This window comes from Sceloporus undulatus, chromosome 4, assembly GCF_019175285.1.
Source record: "Sceloporus undulatus isolate JIND9_A2432 ecotype Alabama chromosome 4, SceUnd_v1.1, whole genome shotgun sequence".
Lineage (NCBI taxonomy): Eukaryota > Metazoa > Chordata > Lepidosauria > Squamata > Phrynosomatidae > Sceloporus > Sceloporus undulatus.
Window position 1 is genome coordinate 112,600,521 of NC_056525.1, and position 16,699 is coordinate 112,617,219.

Sequence of the window (16,699 nt, forward strand, 5' to 3'; positions counted from 1 at the left end):
GCATTATTTAAGCAGCATACCTCCAAAGTGACCTGAAGCAGCTTTATTTTGGCCTGTGTTTGGGCCCTTAGATGTATATCCAGTATTTTGGGGGGAATTCTCCACATGGGAGAATTCAGCTCAGTGGGAGTTTCAGCTTTCACTGAGTATCTGGAGATATGTTTACAGGAGTGCATGGATAAGAGAGTAACATGTCATACATACCAACAGACTGAGTTTCACAAAAATCAGAAGTGCACATAAACTAAGTGGATGACTGCAGTCAGAATGCATATGTACCGTAATAGGAGTGGGCAACGATGATCCTCTAGAAGTTGCTGGCCTGAAGCTCCCATTAGCCATAGCCAACAATGGTAACAGATAATGGGAGCTGTATTCTACAAAAAGTCAATTCCAATGTATGACAACGCTAAGATGAACCCATCACAGTGTTTTCTTTGAAAATTTGTTTGGGGGGGGGTTGCCTTTGTCTTCCTCTGAGACTGAGAGAGCATGGCTTGCCCAAAGACACAGACTGGGCCAAGGCAAGCATACCATACGGCACTTTTCACAATTTAAAATTCAGACATGTGTGGACAACCAGCATCAGAGTGTGGGCAGGATGACAAAAGTAACTTATCAGGAAGAATATGTGTACAAGCTGAGAAACGCTGCAGCAGTTTGCTTTTATCAGAATCTCCTAAGACAGTTAAGATTCCTCCCCTCCTCTCCTCGATTCCCTGCTGAATTAATTAAGTGTAAAATGCTTTTATATTTTAAATTCAGTTTGCAGCAACTGAAGTAAGCTAAGCACAAAGGGGTAAAGTCAGAGGAAGAGAGAGAACCTAGGACATTTCAAAAGCATCTGAAAAAGTGGGACAACAGATTATTAACTGGGATCATTCCTACCAAATCAGGGCAGTTGGAAGGAATGAACAAAGTAGTCACAACAATCTTCTACATGGGAAACATAATTAGATTTATACAGGACACAGCATGAGCCATCTGAGATGGATTTCCTAACATTTGCTGATGCCATCACATATACCAATCACAAAGGAAATATTTAAGTTCCTGTCATTTTCTGGCTGAATATTTACCTCAAAGACTTCTTCATCAAGAATCCTTGTTCCAAAGACAGTGATGCCATTGGTGTCAACAACTGCTTTCTTGCTCCTCTCAAGTGGTTTTGTGGTTTTCTTCTTACAGTCCACAATCATGGTAACAGATTTTTTCTCCACGCTAATAGCCACCCGATGCCACCTAATGCAAGAAGAAAACTTTTATTTTGTGAGGTAGAAAATATTCAGCTTTTCAAACCACACTTCTAAATATCAAGTATTGTCACATTCGTAAAAAGATAACAAATATATTTATTTAAAATATTAATATCCCAACTTTTTTTCATTAATAATTTTTCTCCTAACATCTCTAGTAGCTGCTGAATAATGTGCTTCTCAAGGTGACACCATGAGATCCTCTAGAAAAAGGATGAGAAAAATACAGTTCATGGGCTTCAAGCAGCCCCAATACTTTTCAGTACCCTCAAAAATCCTCCAGGATTTAAAAAGGAGTTTTGTTGTTGTTGCTTTTAAAAAAAAAAGACCAAAAGTCCCCTTACAACTCCCTAAGTGAGGGATTGGGAACAATTTTGCTATATGGAAGGGGATGGTTTTAGGCCCAGGGAAGCTGAAAGTCAACAGGAGGTCCATGCCCCATTCACTTACTTTTAGAAAAGCCCTCTCCTGATCTAGGATAACTTAGGAGAAAACATGACAAGAGCCCTACCTCAAGGATAGAGTTACCATATTAGATCCAGGACAAGATCACTGCAACTTTAATGCTTAACAAATATTTGAGCAGGATGAGCTACTGTAAAGATCTATCAAGCCAGATGAAGGTACTTGTATTCCCTCATTTCAAAGATCCAACTTTCAGCTGTCTTTGTTGCTAGCACCCCCTGCTCTCTGATAGTACAGTGAGAACTATGTTGAGAGAAGATGGTTAAAGCTGAAAGCTGAGGTTTGGAAGGTGAAAAATGACAAGTATCAATTGTCTAGCTTGACAGAGCTTTACAATACCTCATTCTGCTCAAAGATATGTTAAGAGTTAAAGTCAAGGTAGTCCTTTCCCAGATCCATTCCAACAAGCCTACAAAAGGAGCATGGATTTTAAAAAATTACACGTTTCAGTATGGTTCTCCAAGAGTCCAGGGAGAACCAATATGCTCCCTCAAACCACTGGCAGTTGCCTACTCCTGGTACACAATATCTACCACATGGATCTTTGAAGGAGAGCAGAGTGCTTGGAAAAGTCCCAAATGTTTACGGCACAAGAGCTCTACACCAGCTGTTTTTCATACGACTGGTGCAACTCTGTGCATATCAGAATGATATAACCTGGTCGTACATCCTGCTACCCACCCACTGAGGTTGAAGATACCAGCACACAAACTAGCAAAGGCAATGCAATCCCACATGATTACAGCTCCACATATTGCCAAGATGATGCAAAGTCATACTATAGAGGGTTGTTTTTGGCAGCTTCTCTGCCACCTTGGTGGCATATACATTTACTCTGAGAAAATAAGATTTAGGTCCAAAACATACTGCAGAAATAATCCAGTTTGAGACCACCTGGTGCGGCTGTAGCAAGCACTTACTCTGAGGTCAGAATGAGGCACCCAGACATGTTAGAACAAGTGACCTGCGGCTCCCATGATTGCACCATGTGTCACAGCAGGGCATTTTCAAACAGCCACACATCACTGGAATGGAGGACTCCAGATCTTATGACATGATCTGAGGCAAACAAGGAATTTTAAAAATACTTTTAAAGAGGGGTATACCCTGACTCTGGTGCTATACATGCCAGACATCATCTGGTCTGTTCACACCAGAACCATGGTTTATGCCATGCATCCTCTAGAGCCTTCATTGAGAGGATGTGGGAAAGTCATTTTATTTGGTGCATGCAGACAGAGCTTAAGTCTATTTCATCAGATGCATGATGTGAAGTGCCTTCCATCTTCTTTTCTCTTACACTCATTTTCTTAACTCATCAACTTATTCCAATACAGAATATTTTTTTGGGGGGGAGGGTTAATTCTTCAAAAATGTACTAAAAATTCTTCCCCATCCCCACAAGCCAAATTTAACATTAGGAAGAACTTCTTGATAGAAGAGTAATTCAATAGTGGACTAGACGGCCTCAGAGGATGGTGGACACTTTCTTCTTGGAGATCTTTAAGTACAAGTTGAATTGCATTCTTTTGGGACAGCTTTAGTGGTGTATTTCTTCATGGCAGGGGGTTGGACAAGATACCCTTTGCAGTTCTTTCCAACTCAACGATTCTAACTCTATGAACAGATACTATACAGCTATTCTTTGAATAAAGAGGAGCAGCTTCAACTTGCCTGGCATATAGGTGTCAAAGATGAAGAGCCCCTCTCTCAAAAAAGATATGGCAATTCAAATTTAATACTAACTAGCACGCACATAGAGGCATTCAAGCCCAGCTTCTTAAGAGTTAAACACTACAAGGCCTCTGGCTGGTTGGATGATTCTGGGGTTTTTCCCCCCCACATTCAGAGGTTTTTCTTTCCATCCTAAACATTAAAAGGTTTCTGAATTTTTACAACTTCTGATCTAAACTGAATTGAAATGAATTATGACACATCATGAAAAGTAGCTCTCAAAATCACAGGAAATGTTGAGACTGTCTGGACTTTAGGGGCTACACTGATGGGCTCCTGTGTCACACAAGTAATATCATTACAGACCCCAAGTTTGGCTAGGATAAATATGGTTAACAATCACAAATAAAGCATATCTGGATGTAACCAGGAAAAGATTGGAAAGAAATCAGAAAAACATTAGAAAGATCATAGCTCAGTGTTAAACTGAATACACTGAAATGAGAAAATCCCAGGGCCAATCTTGGGAGTCAATTGAGGAACCTTTTAAAAGCTTGAAGGTTACCCTGGGGCAGTATTTAGAAAACGTATGTTTGGATCATCAAGCCCCAGACTTTAGGCACAAATGTAGGCATCATATTTAGCTATTGTTGTTGTTGTTTTACTTACTTCCCATCAGCAATATTGACTGTTCTGAAAAGGGGATAATCTTCAGGTGCAGGCTTTCCATTCTGATCTTCATACAGGAAGACAGGTGACCGGCCAACCTCAACCCCAACTTGCTGAATCCCTTGTTCATTGTAGACAGATAAAAGGAAAGTCTGGATTCCCTTTTTAGGCTTTACTGTAAATAGTATTGAAAAGTCTTCAGGAAAGTTTCCACCTGGTGAAAAAAAATACAGAGTCACAAATTTTGCACAGTCAAAATATGATCTGTGAGAACTTTCTCCATTGTCTTTAATTACCAAGGATATCAAACATCTTATTTTCTCTTCTCAGCTGAGTAGACATCCATGGTACTTTTATCTGGGAGCAACACAGAAATCCACTTCCAACATGTTGGAATCCCCAAATCTAGTGTCAGCATTAACTAAACCATTTGAGAGCTCTGAGGAATCAACAACATGCTGCCTGACTGATAGTGAAGCAAAAGCATTGTCACTGTTTACAAAAAGACATTCAAGGGGGATTTCTGGCAGCAGTAGTGCCAAAAAGTGTTGGTGCAGGTGAGCCAACCAGTAGGCAAGCAATAGCAATGCTAGAGAGCGATTCATGCATTGATGTGGAAATAAAAAATTCTCATCATTAATGTTGCCTTCAGATAATGTGACACATTCTAGAAGTTTTTTTAATTATGTCTTAATGCTAAATTCTTGTGATGATTGCAAACTATCAGAAACTCTTTCTCATATCAGAAAATATTTCTTTTCTTCTAATTTCAATTTTGAATTTGGACACCATCATGCTGCTGCAGCACAATAGTTTGCTCTTCATTGCTCTTAATTCTGCTCTGCCACCCCTTTCTTTCCTGTAGATTCCCCTCTTGCCAGAGAAATAAGAGCTACAGTGCTGATGGAAAGTTTGGCTGTAGCACTCTGAGGCGTTCCTTGTTCCCTCCCACCCTGACACTTTGAAGATAATGGCAGCATTCCCAGGTTCCACAGAGACTGGAAATCTTAGTGATTCCATCTTCTACACAACCAGTAAAAGTGCAGGAGCTGTACACATATAATAGGGGATTATCCTGTGTGTAAAAAAAATACATAATTCACAGCTTTTGTTATGGCACATCACACCTTTTTAAATACATGCACACTGCACCTTTCTAAAAAGTTAATTTATGTAAATGACCACAACATTTATGTAAACTAAGACTTGGGTCCAGGTTATTTGAAGGACTGTATCTTCCGTTATGAGCCCATGAAAGCTCTAAGATATTCTGGAGAAGCCTTCACCCTGTCTCAGGCTCTTTTTGGGGGGAACAAGTGAGAGAGCCTACTTGGTAGTTGTTCCCAGACTTTGAAACTCCTTCCCTAGAGAGGTCAGGATGGCTTCATCCTTGCCCTCCTTCCCATGACAAGTCAAAACATTAGTTTGTAAAACAGGCTTTTACAAACTAACTAGGGTTGGGCTTTTAATGATTACAGTCCTGTTTTAAAGGTTGGTATATAGTCTTTTAATGCTTTTAAAATATTTTTATTGTTTAGTGTTTTAACTTCATAAATTCTTTAATTGTTTTTTTAAATCTTATATTTATACTTTTATTAATGCTTTTTTATTGTTTTTTATTTGTATTGTTTGAAATACTGTATGGTATTAACCACCTTGAGTCCCATTATTGGTGGGATAAAAATGAATAAAATAAAAAGGAGGAGGGGGGAGAGGAGGATGAGAAGAGGGAGGAAGAGAAAAGAGAGTAGAACTGCAAGAAGGAGGAATGGAGAGCTTCATACTCAAAAGGAGACAAACACCTGCCTTGTCTGAACTGCTAATCCAGTCTAAAAGATATGCTGGGAATGCTTAAGGCAGTTGGCACTCATTCGTCTAGTCTAGGCATGTGCTTTCAGTCAGAAACAACAAACTGTAGGATCCCTCTGGGAAGGTCATAGACAGGCATTTTGCAGCTTTTTTCCAAACTGTGCAGTGGCATTATCTTTCAGTAAAGCATTATCTTTACTATCATGACTTAAATGGGGGGCAAGGAATCCTTTCACATGCTTGTTGGTAGAAAGAAGCAAGAATAGCCAGTCTTCTAAATAATGAGAAGTTCATATTGTAGAATAATATATTTTTTTTACTGTTTGTGTTGAAATGACTATTCAGAATTACTTTTCCACCTGAAATAAATGTTAATCATGGCACAAATTAATTTTTTGCAAAAAAATATATATTTCCCCCTAAATTTGCAACATCTGATTATAGCTTATGGGGCTTTTTATTACAGTGTGTCAATGTGCTGAAAAAACCTTTCTTGTCAATGGGGATAAAATTTGCAGCATTCTTTACATCCCAACTATTGGTCAGGGGGGAGAGGTAGGCAGTCCTAGCTTTAGGCAATCCCCACCTATTTTTATGGTGTCAATGGACATGTTTAAAAGTAGTCCCCCCCTCCCCGGTCAGGATTATCTAGACAATCAGGTGGTCTTCAGTGCCTTTTTTTTTAATATGTGTGTATCTCTTCCTTCCAGCCATCCATTTGCTTCCTCTTCCTCAATTATCAGTCAGCATTTTGTGCCCACTATCGTTTTGGGGTGGGGTTCCCCCATCTCCCCCCACCCTGCAAACTTTCAGACGCTTCTAATTTTGCCAGTACCTCCCCCTTGTGCCTGGCTGTTGACATAAGTCTGGGCATTCATCCAGCCAGATTAGCAATCAAATATATAGATATGCATAGCTGCCATAGCTCATTGACAGTACTGCTGTAATACCCTGGGACAAGTTATTCTAGCACTGATGGTCATTAGTTTCAATTTCTTTAACAAAAGCTGATTCCAATCTATGAGGCATATGCACATGGCTAAATGTACTAAGATCTTTTGTGGCATGCAGCCATGGTTCACAGAGTGTCACTTTCCCTTATCCATTTTGGCCAAAATTGGTGTCAGAGATGGCTGCTAGTCCTGATCAATCTAATTGTTCTCACATTATATCTGGATTCATTTTGCCATGTTGTGCATGGGGATGTAGCATATTTAGAAGGTGTGTTGCAATGGATTTGCACAAGAGTCACTGCACAGAATCAGCAGGACTGCCCCTGCTACTAGGCAGACTGAGACAGCTGCTCTGGCCTGTAGAGCTTTTTGGGGCACATGACTTGCCCTAAGCTACCCTGCTGTTCTCGGGACTACATTATGCTATCTCAAAATAAGAAATCTGAGTAGCTTCTGTACACAGAATGGGGGGAAACATTTTCCCTTGGTCAAGAAAATGTCTTGGGCTGGCCTTGGTCATTACCACAGTTGTATTCATGTAGCATTGCAGAGAGCTCTTCATTCATTCATTCATTCATTCATTCATTTAAAGCACCCATATGCCATCTCTTCAAGCTCAGGGAAGAGCCCATACAAGCAATACTATAAACACACAAAACGAGCAATCAAAGCTTCATTGGCCAAATGCCCACTAGAATAAATGGATTTTGCATCACTTGCAGGAGGATGAAACAAAAGTGGTCTTCTTTGGGGAAGTCATGCCACAGCATTTTACAAAATTTCCAACTTGAAAGAGTGGATATTCTCACATTGTTTAGAGAAGAGAAGAGGAAGAGGAAGAGGAGGAGTGGGTGGGAGGAGGATCACTTTAAAATTCCAAGAAAGCATTTCCCCCCTCAAAATACAGTAGGCCCTTGGTATCTGCTGGGTTTTGGTTTTAGGACCACCACCACGACCACCACCACCCCATCCCCTGTATATATCAAAATCTGTGGAATCTCAAGTCCCATTATATACAATGGTTTAGTAAAATGGTGTCCCTTGTAAAAAATAATGGCAAAATCATGGTTTGGGGTTTCTTATTTGTTTGTTTGGTAAGGGCATTTCAGTATTTTCAATCCATGGATGGTGGAATCCATGGGTACAGAATCTGTGGAAAAGAAGGGCTGATGGTGTCAGGGAAGGTATCTGGGCCTTTAGGATGGAAAGAATAGCTCCAACACAGCCTTTCATGCATGCCATGCCAAAAGGGAATAAAGGAACACAGCAAAGTGACAGTGACACTCAATATGGAGATGACTATAGGCAATATTAGCATGTGACTCATTAGAAATTAAACTCTGATTTGTACAATCTGCTCTGATGACTGAGATGCAAGTGATGTTTTCCTATTGCTGAGCTATAAGGATAACACTTGTGTTCTCTATTCCATTTGGTTTAAATAGAGCAAATAGTGCTCTAAAACTAAGAATTTTGGCTATATTAGAGATACAGTTTGTCAAAAATTCCAGCTGTAATTAGATACTTAATAACAATCCTACATCTTTTTTCCTTTCTTTTTGGATTTCCTATTGTAATAGTTGCATATAACTAAAGACAAATAATGAGGAAAATTAAAATGTAAAGTACTGAGGTGCATTCCCCCACAAAAAACAAATTCACAGTGAAATCGAAACATGTCTGAATTGAGAAGTAAGACTTACAATACTTAGTTCAATGGGACATACTCCTGGCTAAATAAGCCTATGATTGCAAACTAAATATCACATCAGGACACATAGGCGGGTTACAGACCGCCGCTTTGCGGCGCTCTGCCGCCACCGCCGGTTAGTCCGCGGGGGATCCGGAGCCTCCACACGGCACGGCTCCCGTGTGGACCGAAAAAAAAAGCTCCAAAATGGAGCTTCTTTTAGAGTCACGTTTGCGACGTAGCGAGGCACCAGGGGCACACTTGCTACGTCACAATGGACGCGACGCGTACGGACGCTCAGCGTCCGATACGCAAAGATGGCGCCGGCCATGTAGAAGGGCTGGCGCCATCTTATACGGACAGAGTCCGTATTAGGCCCAGGGGCGTCTAGAAGAGACGCCCCTTTTTTAAAATGGGACGTCCTCCGGACGTCCCAAATGCCGGTTTGTAAATGGCCATAGTATCATTGTCCATGCCAGCTGGAAGGATATGGATTTAGTCCAACATATTCACTGAGAAGCAGTTGGGAATGACAAGAATTACAATTAAAAGAATTAATAGAATTAGGTAAAATAGCATTTGGTATTTTACAGACCCAGAATTTTGTATTTGGATTTAGCAAGATTTTTCCCCAGTCGTAGTAGTAGTAGCAGCAGCAGGAGGAGGAGGAAAAATATGCATTTTGAGATGATGTGGGGCTAACTGACTTCTGACAGAAGGGAATGTGAAGTACAAAGTTATTAATGTTGTATGCTATTGCAAAATGCTGAAGCATTCTGCCAACTCTCCATGTTCACTCTCATCCTTCTATTCAGGTGGAGTTCTATCTATCTATCTATCTATCTATCTATCTATCTATCTATCTTTCTATTTCCATGTGTTTTTTTCTTTCTTTTCCTGGCATTCTTTTTTTCCTCAGTATGTTCTAGAGAGATAAAATCATCAGGTCAAATGGGGACATCAAAATTAGTTCCTCAACTTAAATCCAGTGCTAGCAATCCAACAGCTATCACAAAGAAGGAGTGGGGAGCAAATAACCTAAAATCAACGGCTATTTTAATTTAGAAAACTGCCAACAAACAGCATGATGACTGTATTTATTTTGGCATTCAAAATAATGACCAAAAAAAACTGAGCAACTACAATGTAACTGCTGAGCCTACTAACTATATCAGAATGTCATTCCAAAAATGCCAACATAGAGAAACCAAACAGAAACACAAACATATCCTAAGTTAACATGAGATTTCTCTCCCCTCAAGGTAGTGTCTCGTCTGCGCTCCAAGCCTGGATTTGGCTGAAGGTGCTTATTCTTTTCTAACAGTTTCTAAAAGGCAACGGTCCAATGACCATGAAGAGTTGTCAGTGGCAAGGTCACAGTGATTTAAGGCTGAGTGACAGCTCCATTCCACCAGCAGGTCTTATGTGTGTAAGTGAGCCTTTTTAAAACTTAGTGGCTGGCAGGAAAACAGAGATAAAGCAAGAGGACTCTTTAATACTGTGGAAGAGCAACCCTGGAGGGTAGCCAAGTTGGTTCAAAGCAACTAATGCCATTGTTCCTAACAATCTTAGCACTCATTTTCATGACCTGTAATGGCATGGTTGCTGCTGTTCAGACTGCTGGCTCCGCAAGAGGAAATGTTTGTGTGATATCCAGTGGCACAAAAGAGAAAGGGTTGCCCCTCCTTTAAGTAGGTTTCAGGAACCCCCAGACTATTTTACATTTAAAAGTGCCCATTTTTCAACACCAGAAGTGAAACTTCGGCATTTCTAGATACTTTGTTTAGTTCAGCATTTTTGTCAGTCCATGTGGCCATAAGGACCCACAGACTTGCCACAATTGTCCATCTCTGGTCTAAAGTACTACAATCCTCAAAAATGTGTGAGTTTCTGAAGTAAGGTGCAGTTGGTCTCACAAGTCACAGAAAGCTTAAAGTGGATGATTTCAGCCAAAATCTTAAAACATGAAAATCATTTTTCTACTACAGTAAAAATGCACTTACATTATGCTCATAGCAACATGCATGTGTGCGTGTGCATGTGTGTATTAGTGTGAGTGTGTGTGTGTGTGTGTGTGTGTGTGTGTGTGTATGAAAAAGGATGAATTTCCCCTGCTTTTTATAACAGAAAAATCTCTCAAAACAGAGTGGTCTTAAAATTAAAGGAGGAAGAGCAAGCAAGATGATTTCAAAAGCAGTGGCGATTTATGGCTTCCGTCTCAGTGGGGATTTTAGTGCAAACTTTAAAGGAGCTAACACTCACACCAAAACAGCTGATTTCAAAGGTTTGCAATGTGCATGAACATTTTGTACATTCGAACAAAATGCACCTGAGCAAATAGGAGACTGTCCAAAACAATATCTGTATCTGAAAAATTTTTATAATAGCTGTGTAGCTTTTTGGGGGGAAAGGCTCCCAAATATATGCAATTTCCTGTATGAAATGCACACAGTCCTATACATGCCCAAGTTAGAACACGTTTTGAAGACTTTTGAGTTTGGTAGATGTGTCCATCTCTAGCATCCAAGAGGCTCAGGGAAACTACATAAAGAATTTCTGGCTCTCAAAACTGCAATAATATCTGAGTTAGAGGAGACTGAACCAATACCTAGAGTCTGTACTGATAGCTAGATGAGGGGTTATAGATAGAAACTCCATGTACATAAAATGGAGATCCTGTGCTTAGGTGGTTGTCAGATCTGAGTCAACTCCCCTGAAGAAGCAAGTGCACAGGTTATGGGTGTTCCTCAACCCAGCATTGTCACTTGCAGAACAAATGGAACAAAATGTATTTTAAAAACTTTGGCTTGGTTTGGCAGCTATTACCATTCCTGGGGATTAATGCTTTACAGGGCATCTAAGGCTATATTACTCTAACTCATTACATACAAGACTGCCCTTAAAGATGACCCAGAATCATCTGTTAGATCAGTGCTCAGCTGTCACAATTATGTATAATTAAGTCATGGTAGTTCATCCTACACCTATTTGGAAATAATATCCTGGGCTGTCTATTTGCTTCCAAGCCCAGTTATGGTACCAGCATTTGTCTTTAAAGCCCAAAATGGGCATCACTATACCCGTGATGGCGAACCTAGGGCACACAATGCCATTTCATCAGGCATGGGCAAGGGAGAAGGAGAAACAGCCAAGCACGTGCCTATTCCTCCTCCTCCCTGCCTTTTTCAGACTAATGGTGCATGCCTCTGGCTCCTCTTCCTAGCTCTCTTCTAGCCTCTCTCAGACAGTTGGAGGGTGGGAAAAGGTTGGGAGGAGGAGCGAACGGTGCATGCTGGATCCTGCCCCCCCCCATGGGCCCTTCCTCAATCAGAGCTCCCTCCTCAGAGAGAGATCTGGATGAAGAACGAGCTGGGAGGCAGAGGAACGGCTGTGTGCTGGCTCCTTCCCCCCACCCCACAGGCCCTTCCTCACCCAGAGCTCTCTCCGCAGAGAGAGCTTTGGGTGAAGAACAGCCCAGGGGGCTCAGGAACGCCCACATGCCAGCTCCTGGGCCCCCCATGGGCCCTACTTGTTCCAGATCTACCTCCCCAGAGAGAGCTCTGGGTAAAGAATGGCCCGGGGGGTCTCAGGAACTGTGGCGTGCCAGCTACTGCCCCCCATGGGCCCTTCTTGACCCCCAGCTGTTTCTCAGAGACAGCTGGTGGCCAGGGAAAGGGCGGTGAAGAAGCCCTGCCTCCAGGGGCAGAAGCCCCTCCCCCATCACGCAGAGCTGGAAAGGTTCACCAGCACTGATCTATACCATGTTGTCTTCAGAATCTACAGAGGGTTTTTTTCTGAATATGCTCATTAGCAGAGGTGTAATTCAAAAGGAGGAGTTTTGAGTTCTAGAATGCTCTATTTAGAGAGGACTGATGGGTAGCAAAACTATCATCTTTGTAGCCCCTCCTCTTTTTTGCAGACATTCACTATAGGAAGTGTTTTAATGAGTTCTGATATCCTTCAGGTTTGTTTGTTTGTTTGTTTGTTTGTTTTTTGTTTTCATCCTATCCTGATTGTTTGGTCTTTTATTTGGTTATTGGACTTCACAGCTGTGCTGCATTTTCTCCTCAGTGGTAGATTGTATGGTGGACCTTGGAGGACTCGTCACCAGAAGATGTCCAGCAGATAAGCTGACCACAGCAAGTATGAACTTGACGGTGGCATGTAATATCTGTGATCTGCAGCAGTGGAGGGACTATCTCCACTGATGAAGTCATAGATTTTCAAGTTTGTATTGTTGCTTTTATATTTTTTTATGAATAGATTAATTAAGTTTAGGGTACATACCTCTCTCAAATACTTTTGATGAAGAGGGGTTAAGAAATATTTTAAAGAAATACACATACAAAGAAATGGAAATAAAAGTAATACATAATAATAAAAGTGCAATTATTAAAACTATGCTTGAGAAAAAAATCTATGAAAGGGAGCAGTTGAAAGCTTTTGATTTTAAATATCTATTTGAGTAAAACATTTTCAATTTGTCTGTCAGACAACAAGTAGCCAGGTGATTATTCATAGGGTCTCCCTTCTGCCACCAGCACAAAAGCTCCATTTCTCACACTGACTCACTTGACCACACAGAATCAAAGACAGGCAGTAGAACTTGTGAGTCTCTCGGGTAACTGTACTCAAGACTTTTTGAGGTAAGAAAGCTGAAAATCAACATTTTAAACTGATCTCAGGAATAAAAAAAATGGTAAGCAGAGAAACTGGAGGAGGGCCAGAATCAGGTGCCAGACAGAATTTAGGGCACCACATTTCAGATCAACTGAAGTGGAAAACAGTAACTGCATTCCTTCTGTTGTATGATGTGTGTTAAAGGAAGTGTACTTTTCAATGAACAATCAGGGTTGGCAGACTAGAGGTAAGCAGTTACTAACTTGGACAGAAGAACACTCAGAAACCAAGCAGGTAGCAGAGAAATTAGTAAGCAGTCTGTATTCAAGTCAGCAGGTTTACAGAACAAGGAAAAATCTATGTGAGCCCTGTTGAGCAGGCAGCTATGGTGCCATCTCTCTGCCCATCTGGGGTAGTAGGCCTAAATCACAGCAGAGGAGAATTTAAGCAATTCTTGTTCTAGTAAGTTAGCAAGGCAGCACAGGGACAATAGCACAGTGTGTACATGAGCATTCTTCGATCAGGGCATCTCCTGACACATTAAGGTTCAAATCCCCCCAGGTTCAGAAATGAAATATAAAACATATAAAAATAGCCTTGCTAGATCAGACCAAACACCTATCTAAGTCCAGAGCTTGGGAAAATTACTTTTGGGATGACCTCTTCCAGAATCCTCCAGCTAGCATAGTGTTCAAAAAGTGGGGTGGGTGGGTTTCTAGACATGCACACAAACAGATTCAATATTCTGTTTTCAAAATGGCCAAATAATAACAACAACAACAACAACAACAACATTTATTTGTATCCCGCCTCTCCCTGTATTGGATCGAGGTGGGTAACAACAAACATAAGGACAATAAAAATAGAACACAAGCTACAAGTAAAAAACATAGCAAAATATATAAAATCCAATTACCTATCTCCCTCCCACCTTAAAATAGTGTTAAAAACAACAATCCCCAATAAAATACTACTAATAAAGTAGTCAATAAAATCAAGCACAATCACACTCCAGTGGGAACAGCTATGCATCTAGAGAGTAAACATTCCAAGGCCTGCTGGAAGAGATCCATTTTTATTGCCTTCTTAAAGGCCTCCAAAGATGTTATATGGCGGATCTCTTCCGGCAGGTCATACCAGACTTTTGGAGTGGCAACAGAAAACAGTCCATCAGCAGCACTGACACCACAGCACTTTCCCACTTGTATTCTTCAGGATCTTGTATTCAGAGCCAGAATAGCTCTGATACTGTAATATACAACCATCATGACTAATAGCTATAGACAATTTTATCTATTATGTAATCCCTTTTAAAACCATACAGATTGGTGCCTATGTTTTCACCTTCTGGTAAACTGAAATTGTCATGGTAGTTTTTGTGATCTAGTTCACTGAAACATAGAGCTTTATTGCACTGTGTTCCTTCCGTTCCTTCTGTTCCGTTCTGAACACGGAATGGAAGGAGCAGGGACGAGTGCGGAACGAGTGGGGGACGGATTTTACCGCATGCACCCGTCCCTCATTCATTCCGTTCCCCCTCTCTTCCATTCTTAATCCGTTCGAGAGGGGGAAATTTTTGAGAACTGTTCTGAACAGAGGGATGGGTGTGTGCGGTAAAATCCGTCCCCCACTCGTTTCCGTTTCCTGCCGGGCCGGGCCGAGAACCCGGTGCGATAAAGCTCATAAAGTTAAGAAAAAAGTAATGAGCAAAGACTCACATCACAGACTGTCACACAGACACACACAAACACATACACTCACCTGGGTACAACTGTTTGGTTGGTGCACTGAGTTGTGCATGTTTTGAAACTCTGTAGGCGACATCTGATCCTTTGGAATTCCTTCTGTTTGTGCAAAATCCTGCCGTTTTTGATACTCCTTCTGGCGAATTATAAAACTCTAATGCTTTGAGCACATCAACTGGTTCAGCTGTAAAACAAAATAAAGAATGTATGTATAAAATTTGCATGCCTTCCAAAATACTGTCCCCTTTCAAAAAATGAACTGATATATTTCATAGATTATTCAGTGCATATTATTTTGTTCACCCCTGCAAAAAGTTCTGATGGTAAAAATCCTATTAGCAGTGGTCCATACCCTCCAATATTTCACAGAAGAAAACCAAGAAACGTGTGGCGAAGCAGTATGAGGTTGATCAAGATAGCTAATGAGGGAGAACAAACTAAGAGAAGTTTCAGCAGTTTGTTTTTCCTTGAACTTATGGGAAGGGCAAAATTCCTGCATCTTCTCTCTTTTCAACCCTGCTGAGTTAAATGAGTACAAACTACTTTTGCACTTTGAATTCAGTTTGCCACAACTGAAGTAAGCTGAGGACAAAGGGGGAAAGTAGGAGGAGGAGAGAGAAACTGGAGTATTTTAAACATAGATGAAGAACAAGCAGCTGAGACAACAGAAGATTAATCAAGACTGTTCTGCCAAACTGGGACAACTGGAAGATACAGTGGATCCATCAGATCAAAGGCAGAACTGACTCTAGGTTCATATGCACTTTTTTCCTAACAGATCAGGACTTCATCAATGCAACTTTAAGAGCCCTATTGTACTATGATCCCATCATAGCTATCATGACAACATAATGGGAATTGTAGTTTATGGAGGAGTCAAAAGAGTCCACAAAAGCATTTGAGGGGAAAATAATTTTCAGCCAGAGAGCTTTAATACCTTACCAAACCAGAAATATTTTGATTCAATAGAATGTTAAAATGGAATATAGCTCTATAATTGTCTAGGGGGGGGGGGACTCTAAAACTAAGCCAGTCCACTACTGATAAACTTCTCCATCTTCTGCTCCAGCTCAGATATAAAAACACAGACCCAGATGCCACAGACTCCTTAAGAGTTTTAAGGAATCACCAGGTGGATATGAAGTTATGAGTATAAACCTCCTCAGAGAATATGAGGCTTTTGGCTGGAAGAGAAGAGAAATTTATGGCAAAATCTTCAACAGTAAGTCATAGTACAACAAAAGACAAAAGTGTAGTGAAGTCTCCTTCCTTGGAGGTTTTTAAGCAGAGGCTAGATGGCCATCTGTCTGGGATGCTTTGATTTAGATTTCCTGCATGGCAGGGGTTGGACTGGATGGCCCTTGTGGTCTCTTCTAACTCTATGATTCTATAATCAAATGATCTTCTGGTTTTAAAACAACTGTCTTATTTTCATCTACAAAGTGCAATTCATTTCTCCATGGGCCTTCTTTTGAAGAGAGGCAATTTGCTTTAAAGGGTTTGTTTTGTTTTGTTTTTGTCACTGCACTGCACTGCCAAATTTTGGCAGCACGTTTCTTGTCGATGATGGCCTGGGATGTGGCAACAGAGCATCCTGAACCCAGAAGTTATACCCACTCCTATTTTAAAAGGTTGACCCTTAATCCAGATCACTGTTCTTGTACAGTGCCAAATTGGATAGGCATCCTCACCCCCTTTTAAGCATTCCATCTGCGACCGACTTCAGATATCAAAGTTCTGCAATGACCTTTAACTTTGGCAGGATGTCAGAAACCCAGAGCAGTATGAAGTCTGGGCCTCAAAGAAGTTAAGCAATTT

At 40.9% G+C, this 16,699-nt stretch overlaps 1 protein-coding gene across 1 annotated transcript in view; it reads right to left on the minus strand.

The window, feature by feature from the left end:
- COL11A1 (collagen type XI alpha 1 chain) overlaps positions 1-16,699 on the minus strand; it is a gene marked incomplete at its 5' end in the record, with an annotated part of 325,199 nt that overhangs the window by 277,200 nt on the left and 31,300 nt on the right. Inside the window, 3 exons of the mRNA XM_042464341.1 lie at positions 1,080-1,242; positions 4,065-4,278; positions 14,898-15,065. Coding sequence (XP_042320275.1) covers positions 1,080-1,242; positions 4,065-4,278; positions 14,898-15,065 — 545 coding nt within the window. The remainder of the gene's footprint in view (positions 1-1,079; positions 1,243-4,064; positions 4,279-14,897; positions 15,066-16,699) is intronic.